General features: G+C 43.4%; 1 protein-coding gene across 2 annotated transcripts; it reads right to left on the bottom strand.

The window, feature by feature from the left end:
* Positions 1 to 3,395: 3,395 nt before the first annotated feature.
* Positions 3,396 to 18,001, bottom strand: LOC106587325 (hepatocyte nuclear factor 4-beta). Of its 2 annotated transcripts, none has more exons than XM_014175610.3 (10): positions 17,382 to 18,001; positions 15,634 to 15,730; positions 13,881 to 13,975; positions 11,184 to 11,290; positions 10,245 to 10,400; positions 9,952 to 10,039; positions 9,576 to 9,728; positions 5,479 to 5,742; positions 5,038 to 5,160; positions 3,396 to 4,250 (listed from the first exon to the last, which is right to left on the bottom strand). In XM_014175610.3, exons 1-10 carry the CDS (start codon positions 17,494 to 17,496, stop codon positions 4,123 to 4,125), a joined length of 1,326 nt encoding a protein of 441 aa, XP_014031085.1. In that variant the 5' UTR covers positions 17,497 to 18,001; the 3' UTR covers positions 3,396 to 4,122. The 2 variants fall into 2 exon arrangements, with proteins under 2 accessions (XP_014031085.1, XP_014031084.1); XM_014175609.3 differs by having other exon boundaries at positions 15,634 to 15,799; positions 17,382 to 17,999.
* Positions 18,002 to 19,388: the final 1,387 nt, after the last annotated feature.

The following is a 19,388-nucleotide window of genomic DNA, read 5'->3' as shown; positions in this document are numbered from 1 at the left end:
TCTTAACTTTGAAGGGAACCAACATTCCCAATGCGCCCCTACAGTAGGGCTAGTCCAATGTCCTCCGTGGCTGCTAGCTACATCAACAAACGAATGGTTTATTATTGAAATGAATCATACTGAGTTATAGTGGCTGACTAGAGCACAGGCGTAACACATACATATTCTGTCGCTGAAATGTAAACCCCATGAAAACTTCCACCCTCTGTGAGGAAATGGCTGTTTCATGTTTCCTATTACAGCACATTGGGTAACAAGCGTAGATAGACATCAAATGGAACTAATATTATATAATATTGTATAAGCATGAATAACACAGTCTTACAGGGTTTAATGTCAGCCCCATGTGGGCATACAGGGTGGCATTGTGTGAGCGACTGACTTTGGCACTGCTACACATGGAGAGAGATTACCCATCAGCCATTAAGCGCTTCAATAATAACTTGTGTGTGTGTGTGTGTGTGTGTGTGTGTGTGTGTGTGTGTGTGTGTGTGTGTGTGTGTGTGTGTGTGTGTGTGTGTGTGTGTGTGTGTGTGTGTGTGTGTGTGTGTGTGTGTGTGTGTGTGTGTGTGTGTGTTGTGTGTGTGTGTGTGTGTGTCTGTGTGTGTGTGTCTGTGTGTCTGTGTGTGTGTGTGTGTGTCTAACAGGTAAATAGGTCTTTTGAATGAGGGGTTAACTACCAATAAAGATCTGTTTAGATTATACCCCCTGTTGTAGTAACGGGTGCCGTTGTCCCCAGAGAGAAGTAGAAGATACTCTGTGCTCTATTTCTGTATTGATTTGGTATTTTGGGTCAGAAAATAAACACGCAGGCTGGGGGCGGTTAGGGAACGGGCCTTTCGTTCTACTATTCCCCTCCCTCGGCTCTGATGAGTAATAATATCCCCTCTGAGCCCCTATCCTGTGCCCCCTCTCCATCATCATCCCTCTGACCAGGCCACTGTGCCCATTAACTTTAACTGGCATCCAGGGCCGGCCGTAGCCAAGACTTATGCCATGTTAATGATATCTGAGTGAGAGTGACTAACAAGGTCAATGGGGGCCCCCTGGAGGTCAGAGCTCCTGGGCACATGCCCTACATGCCCGGTTGGTATTTGGCCATGATTACTACAAGTTTAGAAAGCTGGCTAGACTATTTTACCAATCTACAATTGTTAGCTGACATGGCTAATGAGTGACTCTCAGTGACTGATGAACAAGAGGAAAACTGCTGATGCACAGCCACATTTCGAAATTACACCTTGTGTATTCTACTATTCTAACTCTCCAAAAAAAAAAATATATATATATAAAAAAAAAAATATATATATATATATATATATATATACACACACACAGTGGGTATAGAAAGTCACCACCCCCTTTCAAAACGTTCAGCCTTTGTTGCCTAACAGCCTGAAATGAAAACCCATACAATTCGACTTTTTCCGGCTTTATTAACACACAGTAATCCACAATATCCAAGTGAAACTCTGAAAATTAATTAAAAGTAAAACAGTAAAATACCGTATTTGGATAAGTGAACACCCCCCTAGAATTGCAATTTTTAACTTGCTGAGGTATAACCAACCACCTTCCAGATCACAAATCGAGCTAATTTCTTAAATCTGTGATCAATTGTCATGACTTCGATTAGATCAGAATAAAACCAGTTGTTCATATAGGACTCCACTGCTTAGTAGTTCAATTCAAAGTAAATAATCCACTATGGGCGGAAATGTACTTTCAAAAGCTCTACGAGATAAAGATTTCAAAGGCTTTGTCTATCCCATCGGAGCACAGTTACGACCATTATTAAGTGGTTAAGGTGTATGGCACCACCCAGACCCTGCATAGATCAGGCCGTCCCTCCAAACTGGATGACCGAGCAAGGAGGAGACTGATCAGAGAGGCTACCAAGAAGCCAATGGTGACTCTGAAGGAGCTTCAGACCTTTATGGCAAAGACTGGTCAATGTGTGCATGTGACTACAATATCACAAGCGCTCCACAAATCTGGCCTCTATGGGAGGGTTGCATGAAAAAAACCACTCCTCACAAAAAGCCACATCAAGTCTCATTTGAGCTTTTCCAAAAAGCACATTGTAGATTCCCGAGGCCAAGTGGAAAAGGTGCTGTTGATTCATTGTCATGTTGAAAAGTGAACCATTTTCCCATTTTCAACTTCCTGGCAGAGGGTTGCAGGTTCTCCTCAATAATCTGTTGGTATTTTGCACTGACAAGTGCTCCAGTCCCTGCTGAAGAGAAACACCCCCACAACATGGGAAAATGGTTCACTTTTCAACATGACAATGACCCAATACACACCATGCAATTTGACTGAGCTTGAACGATTCTGCAAGGAAGAACAGGCAAATATTGCACAGTCTAGATGTGCAAAGTTAGTAGAGACATTTTCAAAGAGACTCATGGCTGTAATAAAGGTGGTTCCACCAAGTATTAACTTAGGGGAGTTCACTTATCCAAATAGGGTATTTTACTTTTAACACATTTTCAGAGTAAAAAAATAAATAATAATCACTTGGATATTGTGAGTTAGTGTGCGTAAATAAAGCCGGAAAAAGTCAGATTGTATTGAATGTGTTTTCATTTCAGGCTGTAAGGCAACCAAAGGTGAACATTTTGAAAGGGAGTGGTGACTTTCTATACCCACTGTATATAATGTTTTGGTCGGGGGCCACCTAGTGGCCAGGGGCCCTAAGCAACCGTTTAAGACACATGTTTAAGATCCTAAGTGACTGCTTAAGATGCAGATGCTGGCATCTGACCTGCAGCCCCACTACAGGTAGAGAGCACAGACTAGAGGTCAGCCTTTATAATATAATAGACATGCAAGACACATATATAATAGACACGCAAGAGACAGAGCACTCAGACATACATTACAAACCAACCTGGAAAGCATAGCTTATAGATTACTTAACCATGTACCTTGGGGTCAATAGGTGTCCCTACTTCACACCGACATGCATACTTTCTCATGTACAGAGAGAGTTATGAAAATAACTCCAAAAACACCACTTCAAGTCTGGGTGAGGGAAGAGAAAGTCTCTTATAGATTTTCCTCCTTTCACCATTTCTGTCTATACCCCATGCAATATCTGACCCTGGACAGTCAGTGAGTGACCCTGGATTACCTGCCAAGAGTTGGTAATCTCAGTCTGAGAAGGTTTGCCTCAAGTGCTCAAAGGGGAAGAGGAACAGTCAGATTTTCTGAACAGGCTTAGTGCGCCCTCTGCAGTTATGTTACATATCCTACACTCACAGTCCTCACAGTCATCACTGAATTCTTTTCTAACAGTATGTATGTAGCCTGTTACAAAGTACCACTTCACACATTAGGCCTACACCCCTACAGAATAAAACCTAACATCTATCCAAAACAAGAGACACACACCACATTTATTTTTAATTTATTTCCTTTAAAAAACGAGTGACTTTAAAATGTTTAACAGTAAGAAGAGAAAGCATGGACTTTGATCCTAAAGATAAAAAACATGAAATTGTTCTTACTTCACCACTGCCACATCACTATCATTAATTAACATGCCAACACAACTCACCCAACCATGATCTAATAAAGATAACATACTATTGAGCTGTGGTCTTAATTGATTTGATGATTTTAATTGTCAGTGAATGGTTAACATAAAGAACAATTCCTGATCAATTATTAATTGTATGCATCATATTCTTTGTGTGTAATGTGCATTGTGCAAAGGTGGATAAGGGAGAGGATTGGCTGGCTGAGTCAAAGTCCATTTTTGGGTTACTAGTGTCCATGTAACAGCCTCTACTTCATGTTGTAATCATATAGTAGCACGGCCTGGATGCACCAACACCATGTCAGGGGTGATAAACTCATTTTGCCCCAGGGGCCATATTCGGTCTTCAATGAGGTTCCGAGGGCTGCAATGAAAATGTGTTGTATTTCCTCACTGGGACGGGGCTGGACACAGTCAAGAAACTGCAGGTCCATTATTATTTTTTCCCCTAAAAAAAAATCATTTTACTCAAACCAACCGTGGGCTGGATTGGATGTGTGTGTGTGCCTGCATGTTTAGACCACACAGCTTTTTTTCCTCCTCTCTGGTTGAGTAGCTGGTGCTGCTTGGTCTGCTTCTCAGAGGCAGGTGTGGACAGGAGCCATGGGCATGCTGTGGGCAGACTCTATGGGCATGTCTGCACCCTCCCCGTGTCTGTACACCTCAGTGCCCGTCTGTGTGGGCACCAGAGGCACCACTGGCAGAGCTGTTGGAGAGAGACAGGCATCAGACTGGCATTACACACACTGAGACGGAAATTGCATGGCTTTTACTACAGGTCCATAACAGTACTCTTTCAGGACATTAAGTTACCGTTGGTGAGCTAATCCCCTAAAAAAAGACACTAAGGTGGTAATTATAGGAATATTAATGATGGGAGACAGACATCAACATCCCTCAGGTGAGCTCAGAGCTGTAGGGACAGAGCCTGACGACCAGGGCTGGTGAGAGGGCCCAGGTTCCTGTGACGTGAGGCTGGGTTAGAGGGCCTGAGACAAGGGGATCAGTCTGGGCCATGTGCCCCCTGTTGGGCCAGGCTGGCTCTGTGAGGGTGATTAAACACTGGGGACTGTGAGATCACTGTTTGTTATTCCTCTGTTTGACAGCGTGGGGGCATTACTCAGGTAGTCTCTTCCCACAGCTACCGTGGAGCACCATGAGGCTGGAGAGACAGACTATTACTTAGGAGGACCATGCTGCTTGGTGTTGTGAGGAGATCTCAGTGAAGCAAACCTGCTGACTCTGTCTGGGACACAGGCAGGAAACCAGCGTCTGAGGTTTCACGCACCTGCTGCACCGCTAAATACAGGTGTGTGTGTGTGTGTGTGTGTGTGTGTGTGTGTGTGTGTGTGTGTGTGTGTGTGTGTGTGTGTGTATAAAGGTGTCATACATGGTGATTATAATGTATTTGTTTGCTCTACAGTAGCTAGCTAAATGCATACTAGTACACAAAGTATATTGACTTGCCCATGGATGCATTTGGGGGTACTCACAGCTAGGGACAGGTAGGATGACTGATGTGAAGTTGCTAGGCAACCCGACATGGCCTCCTAGCAGGTCCTGAGACAAGGTGTGATCTTGCGGTTGGGGGAACGCCATTACATTTGAGATAGAATCTGAGGAGGACCAGAGAAGAGAATAGCTGTATACCACTACACTACTACACTGATCCAGTTACCATAACAGCTCAAAGGTTACCCTCATTACGAATACTCTCCAGTCAGTAATGAGAGCTCACCATGAAACAGTATGAAAACAACATAAGTGAAGACACAAAGCACAGTGCACAGATTAGATTGTGGGAATTGAAAGTTGACCTATTTTAGGTTGAATTGTTATTGACCTCTGTTGTTGATCTGTAAGGAAACCCAGTGAAAGTTAGTGGTATTCAGTTTGAGGGTTTTTACTGTAAGTATCTCTCCTCTGGAGCGTACCGTGCCCTGTGCGTTGTCCCAGGCCCCCAGTGGCCCCCTCCCCCAGCAGCATCTCCTGCAGCAGGCTGTCCACGCTGGGCTCCCCCAGGAGCCTGGCCAACTGCAGCGTCTCCACCATCTGCCAGGCCACACTTTGCAGGGGGGGCAGCATCAGCAGCAGCTCCCCAAAACGCCCCCGCTGCTCACAGGTGGCCTCGTCCAGCAGCACCTGGGCCTGGAAACGCAGCTGCCGCACTGTCTGAGGGGCCTCCAGCCCTGGGCAGTCTGAGAGACAGGGGGAGAGAGGTAGGGTTAATATTGCACTCAGAGAGAGAGAGAGAGAGAGAGTCATCAATCTACACACAATACCCCATAATGACAAAGCAAAAACAGGTATGTAGACATTTTTGCAAATGTATTAAAAATAAACAAATGAAATATCTCATTTACATCAGTATTCAGACCCTTTGCTATGAAACTCGAAATTGAGCTCAGGTGCATTCTGTTTACGTTAATCATTCTTGAGATATTTCTACAAATTGATTGGAGTTCACCTGTGGTAAATTCAATTGATTGGACATGATTTGGAAAGGTATACACCTGTCTTTATAAGGTCCCACAGTTGACAGTGCATGTCAGAGAAAAAAACCAAGCCATGAGGTTGAAGGAATTGTCCGTAGAGCTCCGAGACAGGATTGTGTCGAGGAACAGATCTGGGGAAGGGTACCAATAATGTTCTGCAGCATTGAAGGCACAGTGGCCTCCATCATTCTTAAATGGAAGAAGTTTGGAAACATCAAGACTCTTCCTAGAACTGTCCGCTCAGCCAAACTGAGCAATCGGGGGAGAAGGGCCTTGGTCAGGGAGGTGACCAAGAACCCGATGGTCACTCTGACAGAGCTCCAGAGTTCTTCTGTGGAGATGGGAGAACCTTCCGGAAGGACAACCATCTTTGCAGCACTCCACCAATCAGGCCTTTATGGTAGAGTGGCCAGACGGAAGCCACTCCTGACAGCCCGCTTGGAGTTTGCCAAAAAGCACCTAAAGGACTCTCAGACCATGAGAAACAAGATTCTCTGGGCTGATGAAACCAAGATCGAACTCTTTGGCCTGAATGCCAAGCGTCACATCCGGAGGAAACCTGGCACTATCCCTATGGTGAAGCATGGTGGTGGCAGCATCATGCTGTGGGGAGGTTTTTCAGCGGCAGGGACTGTGACACTAGTCAGGATCGAAGGAAAGATGAACGGAGCAAAGTACAGAGAGATCCTTGATGAAAACCTGCTCCAGAGCTCTCAGGACCTCAGACTGGGGCGAAGGTTAACCTTCCAACAGGACAACAACCCTAAGCACACAGCCAAAAATACAGTTGTGCCAATCTTGTAGTGTCATACCTAAGAAGACTTGAGGCTCTAATCGCTGCCAAAGGTGCTTCAACAAAGTACTGAGTAAAGGGTCTGATACTTATGTAAATGTTTTTGCTTTGTCATTATGGGGTATTGTGTGTAGATTGATGAGGGAAAAACAATTGAATACATTTTATAACAAGGCTATAACGTAACAAAATGTTAGAAAAAGTCTGAATACTTTCCGAATGCACTGTATGTACGTGTAGGCAGGGATTAGGAGAAAGTGACTGGTAGCAGGATTAATAATAATAATAATAGTAAATAGTATGGCAGCAGCATAAGTGGTGGTGGGTGCTTGGTGGTGTGTGTGTATGTGAGTTTATGTGTGTGGGTGCAAGAGTGTCAGTGTAGGCGCAATAGGTGGATATACATGTAAACAGGGCTGAAGAGTGACTGGAAGCAGGAATATATAAATACATGTGCTTATGGTAATATTCTAATGGTAATATATAGTGTACTGTACATGTACACAGGAGTAATGGTGACCAGTAGCAAGAGACATAGATAGATACTAATGGTAATAGCAATCAATAATCAATGAACAGCAGAGTAATGGTAGTAATAAAACTAATCAATACTCATTTTAGCAACAGCGTAGGTGTGAGGGGGAGCAGTAGTTGTTAGCCATTTAACAGTCTTATGGCCATGGGATGGAAACTGTTTAGGAGTCTTTTGGTTTGAGCCTTGATGCAAAGGTATCGCCTGCCGGACAGGAGCATTGAGAACAGTCCATGTCTCGGGTGGCTGCAGTCTTTGGCAATTTTTCAGGCCTTTCTCAGAGACCGTGTGGCATGTACTGTCACACCCTGATCCGTTTCACCTGTCTTTGTGCTTGCTTCCACCCCCCTCCAGGTGTCGCCCATCTTCCTCATTATCCCCAATGTATTTATGCCTGTGTTATCTGTTTGTCTGTTGCCAGTTTGTCATGTTCGTCCAGCCTACCAGCGTTTTCCCCCTTGCTCCTGTCTGTTTCTAGTTCCTGTTTTCTAGTTTTCCCGGTTTTGACCACTCTGCCTGCCATGACCCTGAGCATGCCTGCCGTTTCTGTACCTTGTCACACCACCCTGTATTATTGACCTCTGCCTGCCCTGACCCTGAGACTGCCTGCCGTTCTGTACCTTTTGGACTCTGAACTGGATTACTGACCTCCTCCCTGTAGGCTGTCTCATCAATGTTGGTGATCAGGCCTACCACCTTTGTGTCATCGGACAAACTTGATGATGGAGTTGGAGTCATGCGTGGCCACGCAATCATGGGAGAACAGGGAGTATAAGCACACCCCTGGGCGGCCCATGTGTTGAGGGTCTGCGTGGCGGGTTGAGTAACAGTGGTCTAGGACTTTAACGCCCCGAGTGGCGAAGGAGGCGTGTTGATAGAAGTTGGGCATCACGTGTCTTAGTGACGCGGAACTAAAATCACTGGCAACAAGAAAAGCAGCCTCCGGGTGCATGGTATCTTGCTTGTTTATAGCCTTGCCAGCTTGTTGTTGTTGTTGTTGTCCTGAGGTGGAATGTACCCTGAGTGTACAAAACATTAAGAACACCTTCTCTTTCCATGACATAGACTGACCAGGTGAATCCAGGTGAAACGTATGATCCCCTATTGATGTCACTTGTTAAATCCACTTCAATCAATGTAGATGAAGGGGAGGAGACTGGTTAAATAAATATTTTTAAGGGAGGGGGGGGTGCAAAACAATATTAGTTCTTATTGTTTTGTACACTCAGTATATACAGCAGTCACGATAACAGTCGTAGGTACACAAAGAGCCCAGGGCAGATGAATCCAAGTTGAAGTTGAACTCTGAATTGAGGTTATTAACTGCCGATCTGATGTTCAAAAGATTTCGTCAATCATAGGAATTTATAGACGCCAAAAGAATCACAAAATAGCAAAGTTGGGTCAGAGCACGCAAGACGGCAGCCATACAGTACGGCGCCATCTTCACATACAGTACACGAGAGACACTTACATGTACAGTATGCTTATACTGAGAGACAGAGTGAAGCCACTGTGAGATAAACAATTCCTACAACAGAGCACTGAGACAGAGAGAATGAATGGGAGATTAAGAGAGACAAATCCTCACGCTGCGGCCCTAGGAGAATAGAGAGAGATGGGATTGCTGTGGGGACATTATACAATATACTTCTTTACTAATTTAAATGCATTATGTGTAATAAACTAAGCAGAAATGATTAGAGAAAGGTTAGGTAAAGGTAGTAGGGCAGGGTCACACAGGACAGAGCTGAGCACACGTGCAGTGTGTTTATCTCTGTAGGTAGTCAGTCATCTGTGTCAGACTTGGCCTGATGCTGCTGTGTACTGCTGTGCCAGTTTGGCCAGTCAGTCTGTCAGACCGGTGGCCTGGCTCTGCTGTTGTAATCACCGCCTCAGGCCAACAGGCTGTAAAGTCCAGCAGCCAGTCACCTTTCCCTGCCAGGACCAGGACCTCGCCCAGATATTAATAGTTTCTCCCCAGAACACGATGAAACCTGTCCGCCAGGCCAGGACAAACCAACAGGGTGCCAAGGACAGAGCACAGAGAGCAGAGAGTAGAGACAGTCCCAGGAGAGAACAACTGTGAAATAAAAAGATTCCTGGCGAAAGTCTCTTCCTTTGTCTGAGGACAGAGGAGAGGTGAGAAGAGGTGAGGAGGGGGGAGGAGGGGCAGGGGGGTGGCTGGTGGCGACCAAAGGACTGACTGACCAGGACTGAAGAAGACTATGGTTTTAAGGCAGGCAAACTCGCTGTTGGTGATGTCCAGCTCTCTCAGAGGCTTGACCAGCTCCTCCAGGATCCGGGCAGCCACCCTGGACACCTCCACCTCAGCACCGCTCACTGGGATCACAAAGTAATTACCTGCAAACACAATCCACATATTAAATACTTACTTATGATATAAGTAAAGTAAAACTGTAAGTATAACTTTATACATTAGGTAAGTCTGCTTCCTTTATCAATATACACATATGGTAAAAGCAGCATAGCTAGTCGACATTACCAACATTGGGTAAATATTTTTTTTATTCTATAACAATGATGAGAGCACATCCCAGACTCAGCTGAAATCTATATATTTTACCCAGAAGGATAATGTCATTGTAAGGCAGGGAACGTTGAGCCACCCCTAGGATGAGGTGTTCAGCAGAGTGGGCTCGTAACAGGGATACCTGCACACAGACAAGACACAGCACATTGACAACACACAGCAGCCATTACACAGACAGCCCTCCCTGCAACGTGAGTATTCCAACAGCTAGTGATCCAAAACCCAACACAAAGACAGCTGGGCTGAATGTGACCGCCTGCTTAGACAGGTGCAGCTCACATGTTCATACAGACACATTAAGTAGGATAACATCCATAGTTCCATACCCTGTCGTCAACGGGGAGGCTGCAGAACTCGGGGATGCGCTTGGCCCACTGCACCAGCAGGAGGAGCTGCTGCTTCATGGACTCACACACGTCCCCCAAGCGCGCTATCTTCTTGCTGTTGATGTCACAGCTCATAGGGGAGGTCAGGGCTGGAAACTGAGAGTGGCACACAATAATGAGAGGTTCCACATTGGCCCTAGGTGTCAGTGTAATGTGAGAATGAAGAGAGGATTGGAGGAGATGGATGGGGCAGGGTGGAGGGGTGAGATGATGGGTGCTTGGACAATCGTGAAGGGCAGAGCAAGCAGAGGCAGGTAGGGTATTGGGTGGGGGAAAGGTCACTTCAGAGAATGGTGGTAATAGAGAATATAAGGGTGTAAGATGAGAAATGGATTTTGGATGTGTGTTGTTGGTGGGTCTGTCTCTGGAACAATACTATTGGATGGTGATCAAAGCCCCTTCAGCACACATCTCACATTGAGGAGACATCGCATGAAAACTTGACCCAAATGGAAAACAGCCTGGCCAAATTTTGTGGTTCATTTGTCAATCATCCAATTAATTTCTGCCGCATTCCTTTCGCATGCAAAGAGGATATCTGGTTGTTATTATGTATTTGAAGCCAATTGAACGCTGGCACACAATCCAAGCCCAGGCACTGCCATTAAATAGGACTGCTGTGATCAGATGTGAGTCTCTCTGGGTAATTTGGCAATTTCTAAGAAGTAACTGAATCCAGCCTGCAGCTAGAATCTCCAGGGGACGTTAATGGCCGGCTGTCTAAAGTGCAGCCTGTATCCTCTCCATCTCTAGCCCTGCCACTGCTGTGTTCCTGAGAAACAGATAAGGGGCTCTACTCTGGGCTGGATGGGAAATGGAAGCCTCTGGAGCACTTTGTGGCTGTGAATAGGGAGAAGTTTTATAGTGACAATCTCTTACCTGATGCATGCTGGCCTCTGCCTGTAGCAGTACGCTGATGGACAGAGTGCCCAGCCCCTGTCCCTCTCCTCTACGGCTGCTGATGCGGTCCCGCTCGTTCTGCACGGCTGGAAATAAAAGAATAGGAGGGAGGGAGAGTCCGTGGATTTCTTGTGTTCACTGTTTTACTTGGACGAAGTATACTCAATGGAGGGGTAATGTTGTAATTACAGCATACACCTACACTGAACAGAAATCTAAACACAATACCTAAAGTGTTTCATGTTTCATGATCTGAAATTAAAGATCCCAGAAATGTTCCATACGCACAAAAAGCGTATTTCTCTCAAATGTTGTGCACAAATTTCTTTACATCCCTGTTAGTGAGCATTTATCCTTTGCCAAGATAATCCATTCGCCTGACAGGTGTGGCATATCAAGAAGATGATTAAACGGCATGCTCATTACACAGGTGCACCTTGTGCTGAGGACAATAAAAGGCAACTTTAAAATGTGCAGTTTTATCACACAACACAATGCCACAGATGTCTCAAGTTTTGAGGGAGTGTGCAATTGGCATGCTGACTGCAGGAATGTCTACCAGAGCTGTTGCCAGATAATTTAATGTTAATTTCTCTACCATAAGCCACCTCCAACGTTGTTTTAGAGAATTTGGCAGTATGTCCAACTGGCCTCACAAACGCAGACCACGTGTATGGTGTCATGTGGGCGAGCGGTTTTCTGATGTCAACGTTATGAACAGAGTGTCCCATGATGGCGGTGGGGTTATGGTATGGGCAAGTATAAGGTATGGACAACGAACACAATTGCATGTTATCGATGGCAATTTGAATGCACAGAGATACCGTGACAAGATGCTGAGGCCCATTGTGAGGCAATTTTTATTTCAAGGTATCTGTAACCAACAGATGCATATATGTATTCCCAGTCATGTGAAATCCATAGATTAGGGCCTAATGAATTTATTTCAATTGACTGACTTCCTTATATGAACTGTAACTCAGTAAAATCTTTGAAATTGTTGTATCTTGCGTTACTAATTTTTGTTATACATTTAATTTTGACACTCATCTGTATTGAGACTATTTCAGAGCAAATTCAATTTCCAAATTCCCCATTGTATGAAAAGTAACATCTCTAATTTTGATTCTGATTCTGCCAACATATTAAACCTGACTATGTAATTAGGCAAAGGAAGGCATGATGGGAGTCAGTACAGGGACAGTACAGGGCCTGATGATTGGGATTGTGTCTGACAGAGGAGAATGTCTCATAGTGACCTCTGTGCCTGTGTCATTACAATGGATGACCTCAGCCTGATTTCAGTCTGCTCCACAAAGTCAGACAACAAGCCCCAGTCTGAGAGCAATCAGTCACCACAGCTGACCTCTCAGCAGCCAATCAGGACCCTATTAATCAAACTGGAGCTGCAGAGACAGAGAGAGAGAGAGACCTCTGCCTTGGATACATGGCCGTGGGTGATGATGTCACAAATTAGTCCTCCATGGAGCATAACATAAGTGAAGTGATAGATTGAAAGTGGCTGTGGACATTCAGCAAGGAGAATAGGAGGAGTACAATTAATGATCGTTGTCAAAAATGGTTTGTTAGAATTTGTTGTCTGGATTAATGTACAATTGAAACACATTAAACTAAAGGCTTATACACATTTTCAAAATGGCATGTTCTGATATTTTGTGGCATAGTTTTGCTTTTTACTAAATGCTATGCTGAGTGGTCTGCAAAATTAATATGGCAAATGTTTGAATCTTTCTCCCTGACCATCACTAAGGGGGCTCAGCTTAGCTTCAGTTTCTCTCTTACGTAACATTCCTCTGGAATGAGGGCTCAGCAAAGAGAGGTATTTCTCTCTTGAAAAAGCCAGAACGAATATTTGCCCATGCTCTGCCATGTTAATTATTCATGTGATGGGCCATTCACGTATCCTCTAATCCCGTCTCTCTCTCCTGGTTATCTGCGGCAGCCAGTGGAAGATAAGGTCTACAGTGCACACTACAAACAGCCACTCACTCAGTATTGCTCAAGAGAGCGGCATGTTGATCTTGTTGCTTTTCCCCCACAGTAAGTGGTGCATACACTCTTAGAAAAAAGGGTTCCAAAAGGGTTTTTAGGCTGTCCCCATAGGAGAACCCTTTTTGGTTCCATGTAGAGGGTTCTACCAGGAACCAAAACGTTTTCTTCAAAGGGTTCTCCTATGGGTAGCGCCAAAGAACCATTTTAGGTTCTAGAAACCCTGCACATCGACTTGGTACTGTTACCCCGTGTATTTATTCTTTGTGTTATTAGCTTTCTAATATTCTGTTGTTTATGAAGCATGTGACAAATAAAATTTGATTTGATTTGAGATAGCACCTTGTAGACCATACCCCACTCACTACCCCTGCCTGAGCCTCCACTACCCACCCCCGCCTGGCGTGCCTGCCAACCCCAATGCCCCCCTTGGCGTTGGACATGGTTATGCAATGTGGGTAAATATTGTGATTTGTCAACGTGCATATATGCTTATGACTTTAAGAACAAAATGCAGTGTGTGTATGTGCGTGTGTGCTGGCAGGCTTTAAAAAAATATCTTTTGAATTAATAATGTGGCAATGAATTGTGTAATTACTTTGTAGTGTGGTGCCATACAGTATGTAAAATCTATGTCATGATTAAACAACAAACCATCTCTCTCACCTTCCTTTCTCATGCCTGCTCGAAAACATTTCCGAAGCCTGCAGTAACGGCATTGGTTTCTCTTGTCTTTGTCCACAACACATTGCCTGCTGAACCTGCCGACACACACACACACACACACACACACACACACACACACACACACACACACACACACACACACACACACACACACACACACACACACACACACACACACACACACACACACACACACACACACACACACACACACATTAGATAAACTTCAATACAAGACAACAGTTGTAAGATTCTGTAACACACATTCAGACACAAGTCTCACACTATGGGCTTCTGTAATTGTGATGGTGTCAGATCAGTGCTGTACAATTTCTGTGTTGGGGGCATACACATGTTCAGACAGGCTCCTAGCACTTAGTTCCAGACATATAACCACCTTTCATTGAAACCTGCGAAATGACAACTCCTATAGTCTATACAGTGTGGTAAAATCGACTTCTCACATGTGAGAGAGTAAAACGCATCACACCATTGACTTGGAGTCTTCAATCACTGTATTAAGGTTATTGTCTCTTTGTCTGAACAAAACCCAGAGACTATGACACAGAAGTTGGCTTTCTATTCTTGGCCAATGCAACTCTCATACTTTCACTTGACAATGGATGTGGTTGAGAACTGTACCACCAGAAAAGTAATCAGTTATTGAGATGGGTTTGAACACTGTGAATGGAAGTACTTTACCAGAATTTCAGCTACATTTTTTTACCAGCTGCCCTAGTCGTTGGCAGTAAATTTGCCTCTGTATTGTCATGTGGGTCGGAGGTGGACAATAGTGCGCCTAATAATAATTCCAATGATCTGCAGTTCTAACAGAACCTTAGTGGTATCTCAAATGACACCCTATTTCCCATTTAGTGCCTTATTGTTATGTCTCAGGTCAAAAGTAGCGCACTATATGGGGATCCAGCCTGGTCTCATAGACTAGACGTAACATAGTAATTGTAAATCCGGGACACTGAAATTAGTATGATACAGTATGTTACATTTGGCATGGTTACATAAGACAGATGGTAAACTTAAAGTAGGGTGGTTGGTTGAGGTGGATGGGTGGGTGTATAACGCGAATGTCTAGCAACCCAAAGGTTGCGAGTTTGAATCTCATCACGAACAACTTTAGCATTTTAGCTAATTAGCAACTTTTCAACTAACTACTTTTTAGCTACTTTGCAACTACTTAGCATGTTAGCTAACTCTTCCCCTAACCCTTTTAGCTAACATTTCTACTAACCCTAACCTTCACCCTTTTAACCCTAGCCATTTAACCTAGTCCTAAACTTAACCTTAAACCTAACCACCAAGTTGAAATTGGCCCGTGCAACCCAAGGTTTAATATCAGCATAAACAGAAACCCTCTTAAACCTAACCACCAACCCCTAGCTTATGCTACTGTTAGCCACCTAGCCACCTAGCTAGAATTCATAACATCTCATATGTTTAGCAAATTCGTAACATATTGTACATTTTTCAAATTGTAATTCGTAACATTTAATACTAAATGGGTGATGGACATCCACAAATGAATACATACCATACAAACCGAACCGTAACATATCATATTAAATGGAGTGTTGTGGATTTATTTACAGAATAATACGTAATGCTGTGAGAACAGGTTGGATCAGATAAAAAAAATAGGGCACTATATTGGGAATAGGGTGTCATTTGAGATGTGGTCCTCTTTTTCAGTGACCTGTGTGGTGATGAGTCTCACCTGCAGGTGTAGGCGTGGTTCTTCCTGACGCTCCTCCTGAAGAAGCCCTTGCAGCCGTCGCAGCTGGAAGCACCGTAGTGTTTACCTGTGGCCCTGTCTGCACATATGGAACACACGCTCCCATTGGTCTGTGGCAGCAGAGGGGCAGGCTCCGGCATCATCAACTCTGTCAGTCAATCACAATAAAATTATTGAGATTCATACACTACAGCACACTGGAGGTCTGATGTGTAGCTACTGCATGTGTTGAATTGACTCTTGACACTTGGGGACAGACATGCGAGGATGTCTATTACTGATGACCTCAGGCTAACATTAGAAAGCTTTGGAGATGCACAATGGAATATTGGTCTTTTAGGACACGGTTCTACTTTTACAGAGGGGCCCCCATTGTTGATGAGTAAGTAAACATCTCCAAGCCTTGCTAATAAGCCCCAACAGCGTCTGCAGAGAGCGGATCACTCAGCTGAGAGATTGTCAACGCTGTGTGACGGCAGATAAGCACGATTACAGAGTGAATAATTAATCAACGCCATCATCAGCTAAGGTGATTATTGAATCCCTGTTCATTCCACCTCTGTGAAGGGAAATAACCTTGTGCTGCACATAAAAAAGCACAACATTCAAAGGCAGAAATGTGTTAATTGTGCGCTTATAGGGCTGTAAGAATAATGGCAGAGCTGTGTTGTTCCCCAGGTCTGATGAGGTTTGGAGGGGGTAATAAAAGCAGGGTTATAGGTAGAGATATCACTGGTGTATGTTGCTGCCAGACTCACAGGCCCTCAGAGGACCACTGCTGCTTATTACTCAGAGGAAGAGGAAACTCCCCATTTAATTAAAGCAGATTCAGGTCAGTGGCAAAGACAAAGTCCACTGGCTAATTTTACACTGGGAGCTCCGTTTTAATTCAATCTCCCTCAATGTTGCTCTAAATTGTGTCCTGTCAGTGTTCGATTGCTGCAGGATTGTCTCTCTTAAAACCACTGACCGTCGAATATACTCTGTTGGTGTAGTGTTTGTGCAGTCACAGGGACAATGCCCCCAGGCTGTAATGTATTTAAATTGCACACTTAGAGTTGGGAGACTGAGCAGCCAGGGATAACAATTTAACATGCAGAATGCTTTCTGTGGTCAAAGATCAGTTCGATTGAATTAAGAGATTAGAACACATCTGCCACACAGCTATCTGCATTGGAGAGCAGTCTGCTGGTAAAGCATCTCCTTAAAAGTGCCAAAGAAAGGACCTGATTCAGCAGAACAGACTCCTAATGATGATAATGATACATTCAAATTAGATTATAAGGGAAAGCAGAAGAGGAGGGAGGTCTTTAGATCCCTCTCAGTATTGTCGGGAGTAATGACCGTTGTATTCACACTATTTTGTGGAATGTCATTTTATCCATGAGAAAATGGTCTTACAAATTCCTGTGTGCAATGAGAGCTACATTGTAAATCGCTGAGAGTACTTTTTAAAACCATGTTTTTCCAAGGGCACTGGGTCTCTTTTTGTAAGCCTGGTTTTCTTTCCAGCTGAATGGAAAGAACAGGTTTTAAAAAGTTACCAAGATCTACTCATGAATTTGAACTTATAAAAATGAATGGATATTCGATATTTTATATTATTTGAATGTCCTTCGAATATCATACAAAAACCCTCCCTCAAATGTCAGACCAGTGTTTTGGTATTGTTGTGCACCAGTCTATGAGTGAAAGACAGACAGGTAAAGGTGTCATTATACCAGACGTACCTGTCTCTACAGGAAACACCCTGAGGTTGTCAAACTCCAGCATGGTGTAGGAGGGGTCAAGGGTGGTACTGTAGTCTGTGGAGTCCAGATCCAGCACGTTCCCTGACAGCTTCATGGTTCTGGTCACTGCTTCAGGAGGCCACACTAGGCCCAAAACAAAAGTCTGATTTATATGAGCAAAGGAATCAGAACAGGCTGCTGCACGATCTTCCTCTTCAGTTCACCACTCTGTTACAAAATTAGCCACTTTTTCAGCACAATCACTTAATTCCTCTCTGTGTCTTCCTGATTGTCTAGCTCAGGTAAATCAATGTGTTGTCATTCTCTGTGACACCGCTATTCCTCCACTCGGTCACAGGCCTCCAAAGTCCTGGTTCCTGTCCTGTGCTGATATTTTCCTTGGCCCAGTGAATCATGTGCACCTTTTAGATTCTTCCTTTTCTCATCCCAGTATTCCTGGCAGGCAGTTCTTACTCAGGTTGTATAACAGAACAAGTTATCCAGTATGTATTTAGCTGGTAGCTAATGTTCCAGATCAGTGTGACAGATGCCAAACAGCCTTCCAATGAGGGAAAGAGAGAGACACTGAGATTTGGCCCACTGTCTGTTTGCGACTCTCTTATCAGAGTAGAGTATAATAAAGGTGAGGGTTCAGATGGAGGCAGGTAAACATGACTCACTGGGAAGAGAAAAAACAGCCGATACAGTCAATGAGCTACGTTATCTTAATCACTTCTACGGCTGAGTAAAAAAGGGCAGCAAAAACTAAAGTATATGATCAGATCAAAGGTCATCATTACAGTGTGTTATCAGTTACTGCAGGTCAGTTGAGAATGGTATTTGAGTACCGCTGATCAATGTTTGATATTTGTAATTTCAGTAGACTTCTATGGACAAAAGATGCCAGATTCTCAAGTTTTAGTGTTATTGTAACTGGACGAGAGAGTTTGCCATATTTCACCACTGGGGGCAGAGTTTTCTAGTTCCACCGGTCTGCACTCTACTCTGTTTCACAACGGGGAGGGCCTTCTTTCTTCACCTTTGCCCATGTGGAGAGCATGCCATCAGCTGTTTGGAGGTATTGATCAGAGGTAGAGTGATAACGTGTTTGCAAATAAAACTATACCTCCCCTGGGCCCCTTTATACAGATAGTGAATGCACTGTAGATAGCCTTTCTCTCTGACTTGTCTCTACATAAAACACAGGTTCAAAGCAGTGGAGGGTCATCTATGTCAAGCTACAATATAGTGACATTAGTATCTTCACAAAGCCACTTTGTGGTCTATCTACTGTTCTAGTAATGGAGTAACATAATAATATAAAGCACCATATTAACAATCATTTAATATTGTTTTTAGATTATTAGGAAAGAAATGTGAAACAAAGCAGTGGACAGTAAAGTTCAACATGTATTTTTCACTTTGAGTATCCAAAAATGGACAGAGATCTCATATTAATGTCCTTCATTTTTAATAGAGTAAATTCCCAGACATCTATAAAAATGGATGTCTGGGTTGAAGAAGTAAAGAAATAAAAAATATGAGCCAAATCCTTTGTGTGCAAGAAATCAATAGTCTGTCTTATATTATAACTGAACAATAATCAATAGTCTGTCTTATATTATAACTGAACAATAATCAATAGTCTGTCTTATATTATACCTGAACAATAATCAATAGTCTGTCTTATATTATAACTGAACAATAATCAATAGTCTGTCTTATATTATAACTGAACAATAATCAATAGTCTGTCTTATATTATACCTGAACAATAATCAATAGTCTGTCTTATATTATAACTGAACAATAATCAATAGTCTGTCTTATATTATAACTGAACAATAATCAATAGTCTGTCTTATATTATACCTGAACAATAATCAATAGTCTGTCTTATATTATAACTGAACAATAATCAATAGTCTGTCTTATATTATAACTGAACAATAATCAATAGTCTGTCTTATATTATAACTGAACAATAATCAATAGTCTGTCTTATAT

This window comes from Salmo salar, chromosome 11, assembly GCF_965601325.2.
Source record: "Salmo salar chromosome 11, fSalSal1, whole genome shotgun sequence".
In the NCBI taxonomy this organism is placed as follows: domain Eukaryota; kingdom Metazoa; phylum Chordata; class Actinopteri; order Salmoniformes; family Salmonidae; genus Salmo; species Salmo salar.
The sequence above is the reverse complement of the archived record's forward strand: the minus strand, read 5'-3'. Positions and strand labels throughout refer to the sequence as shown.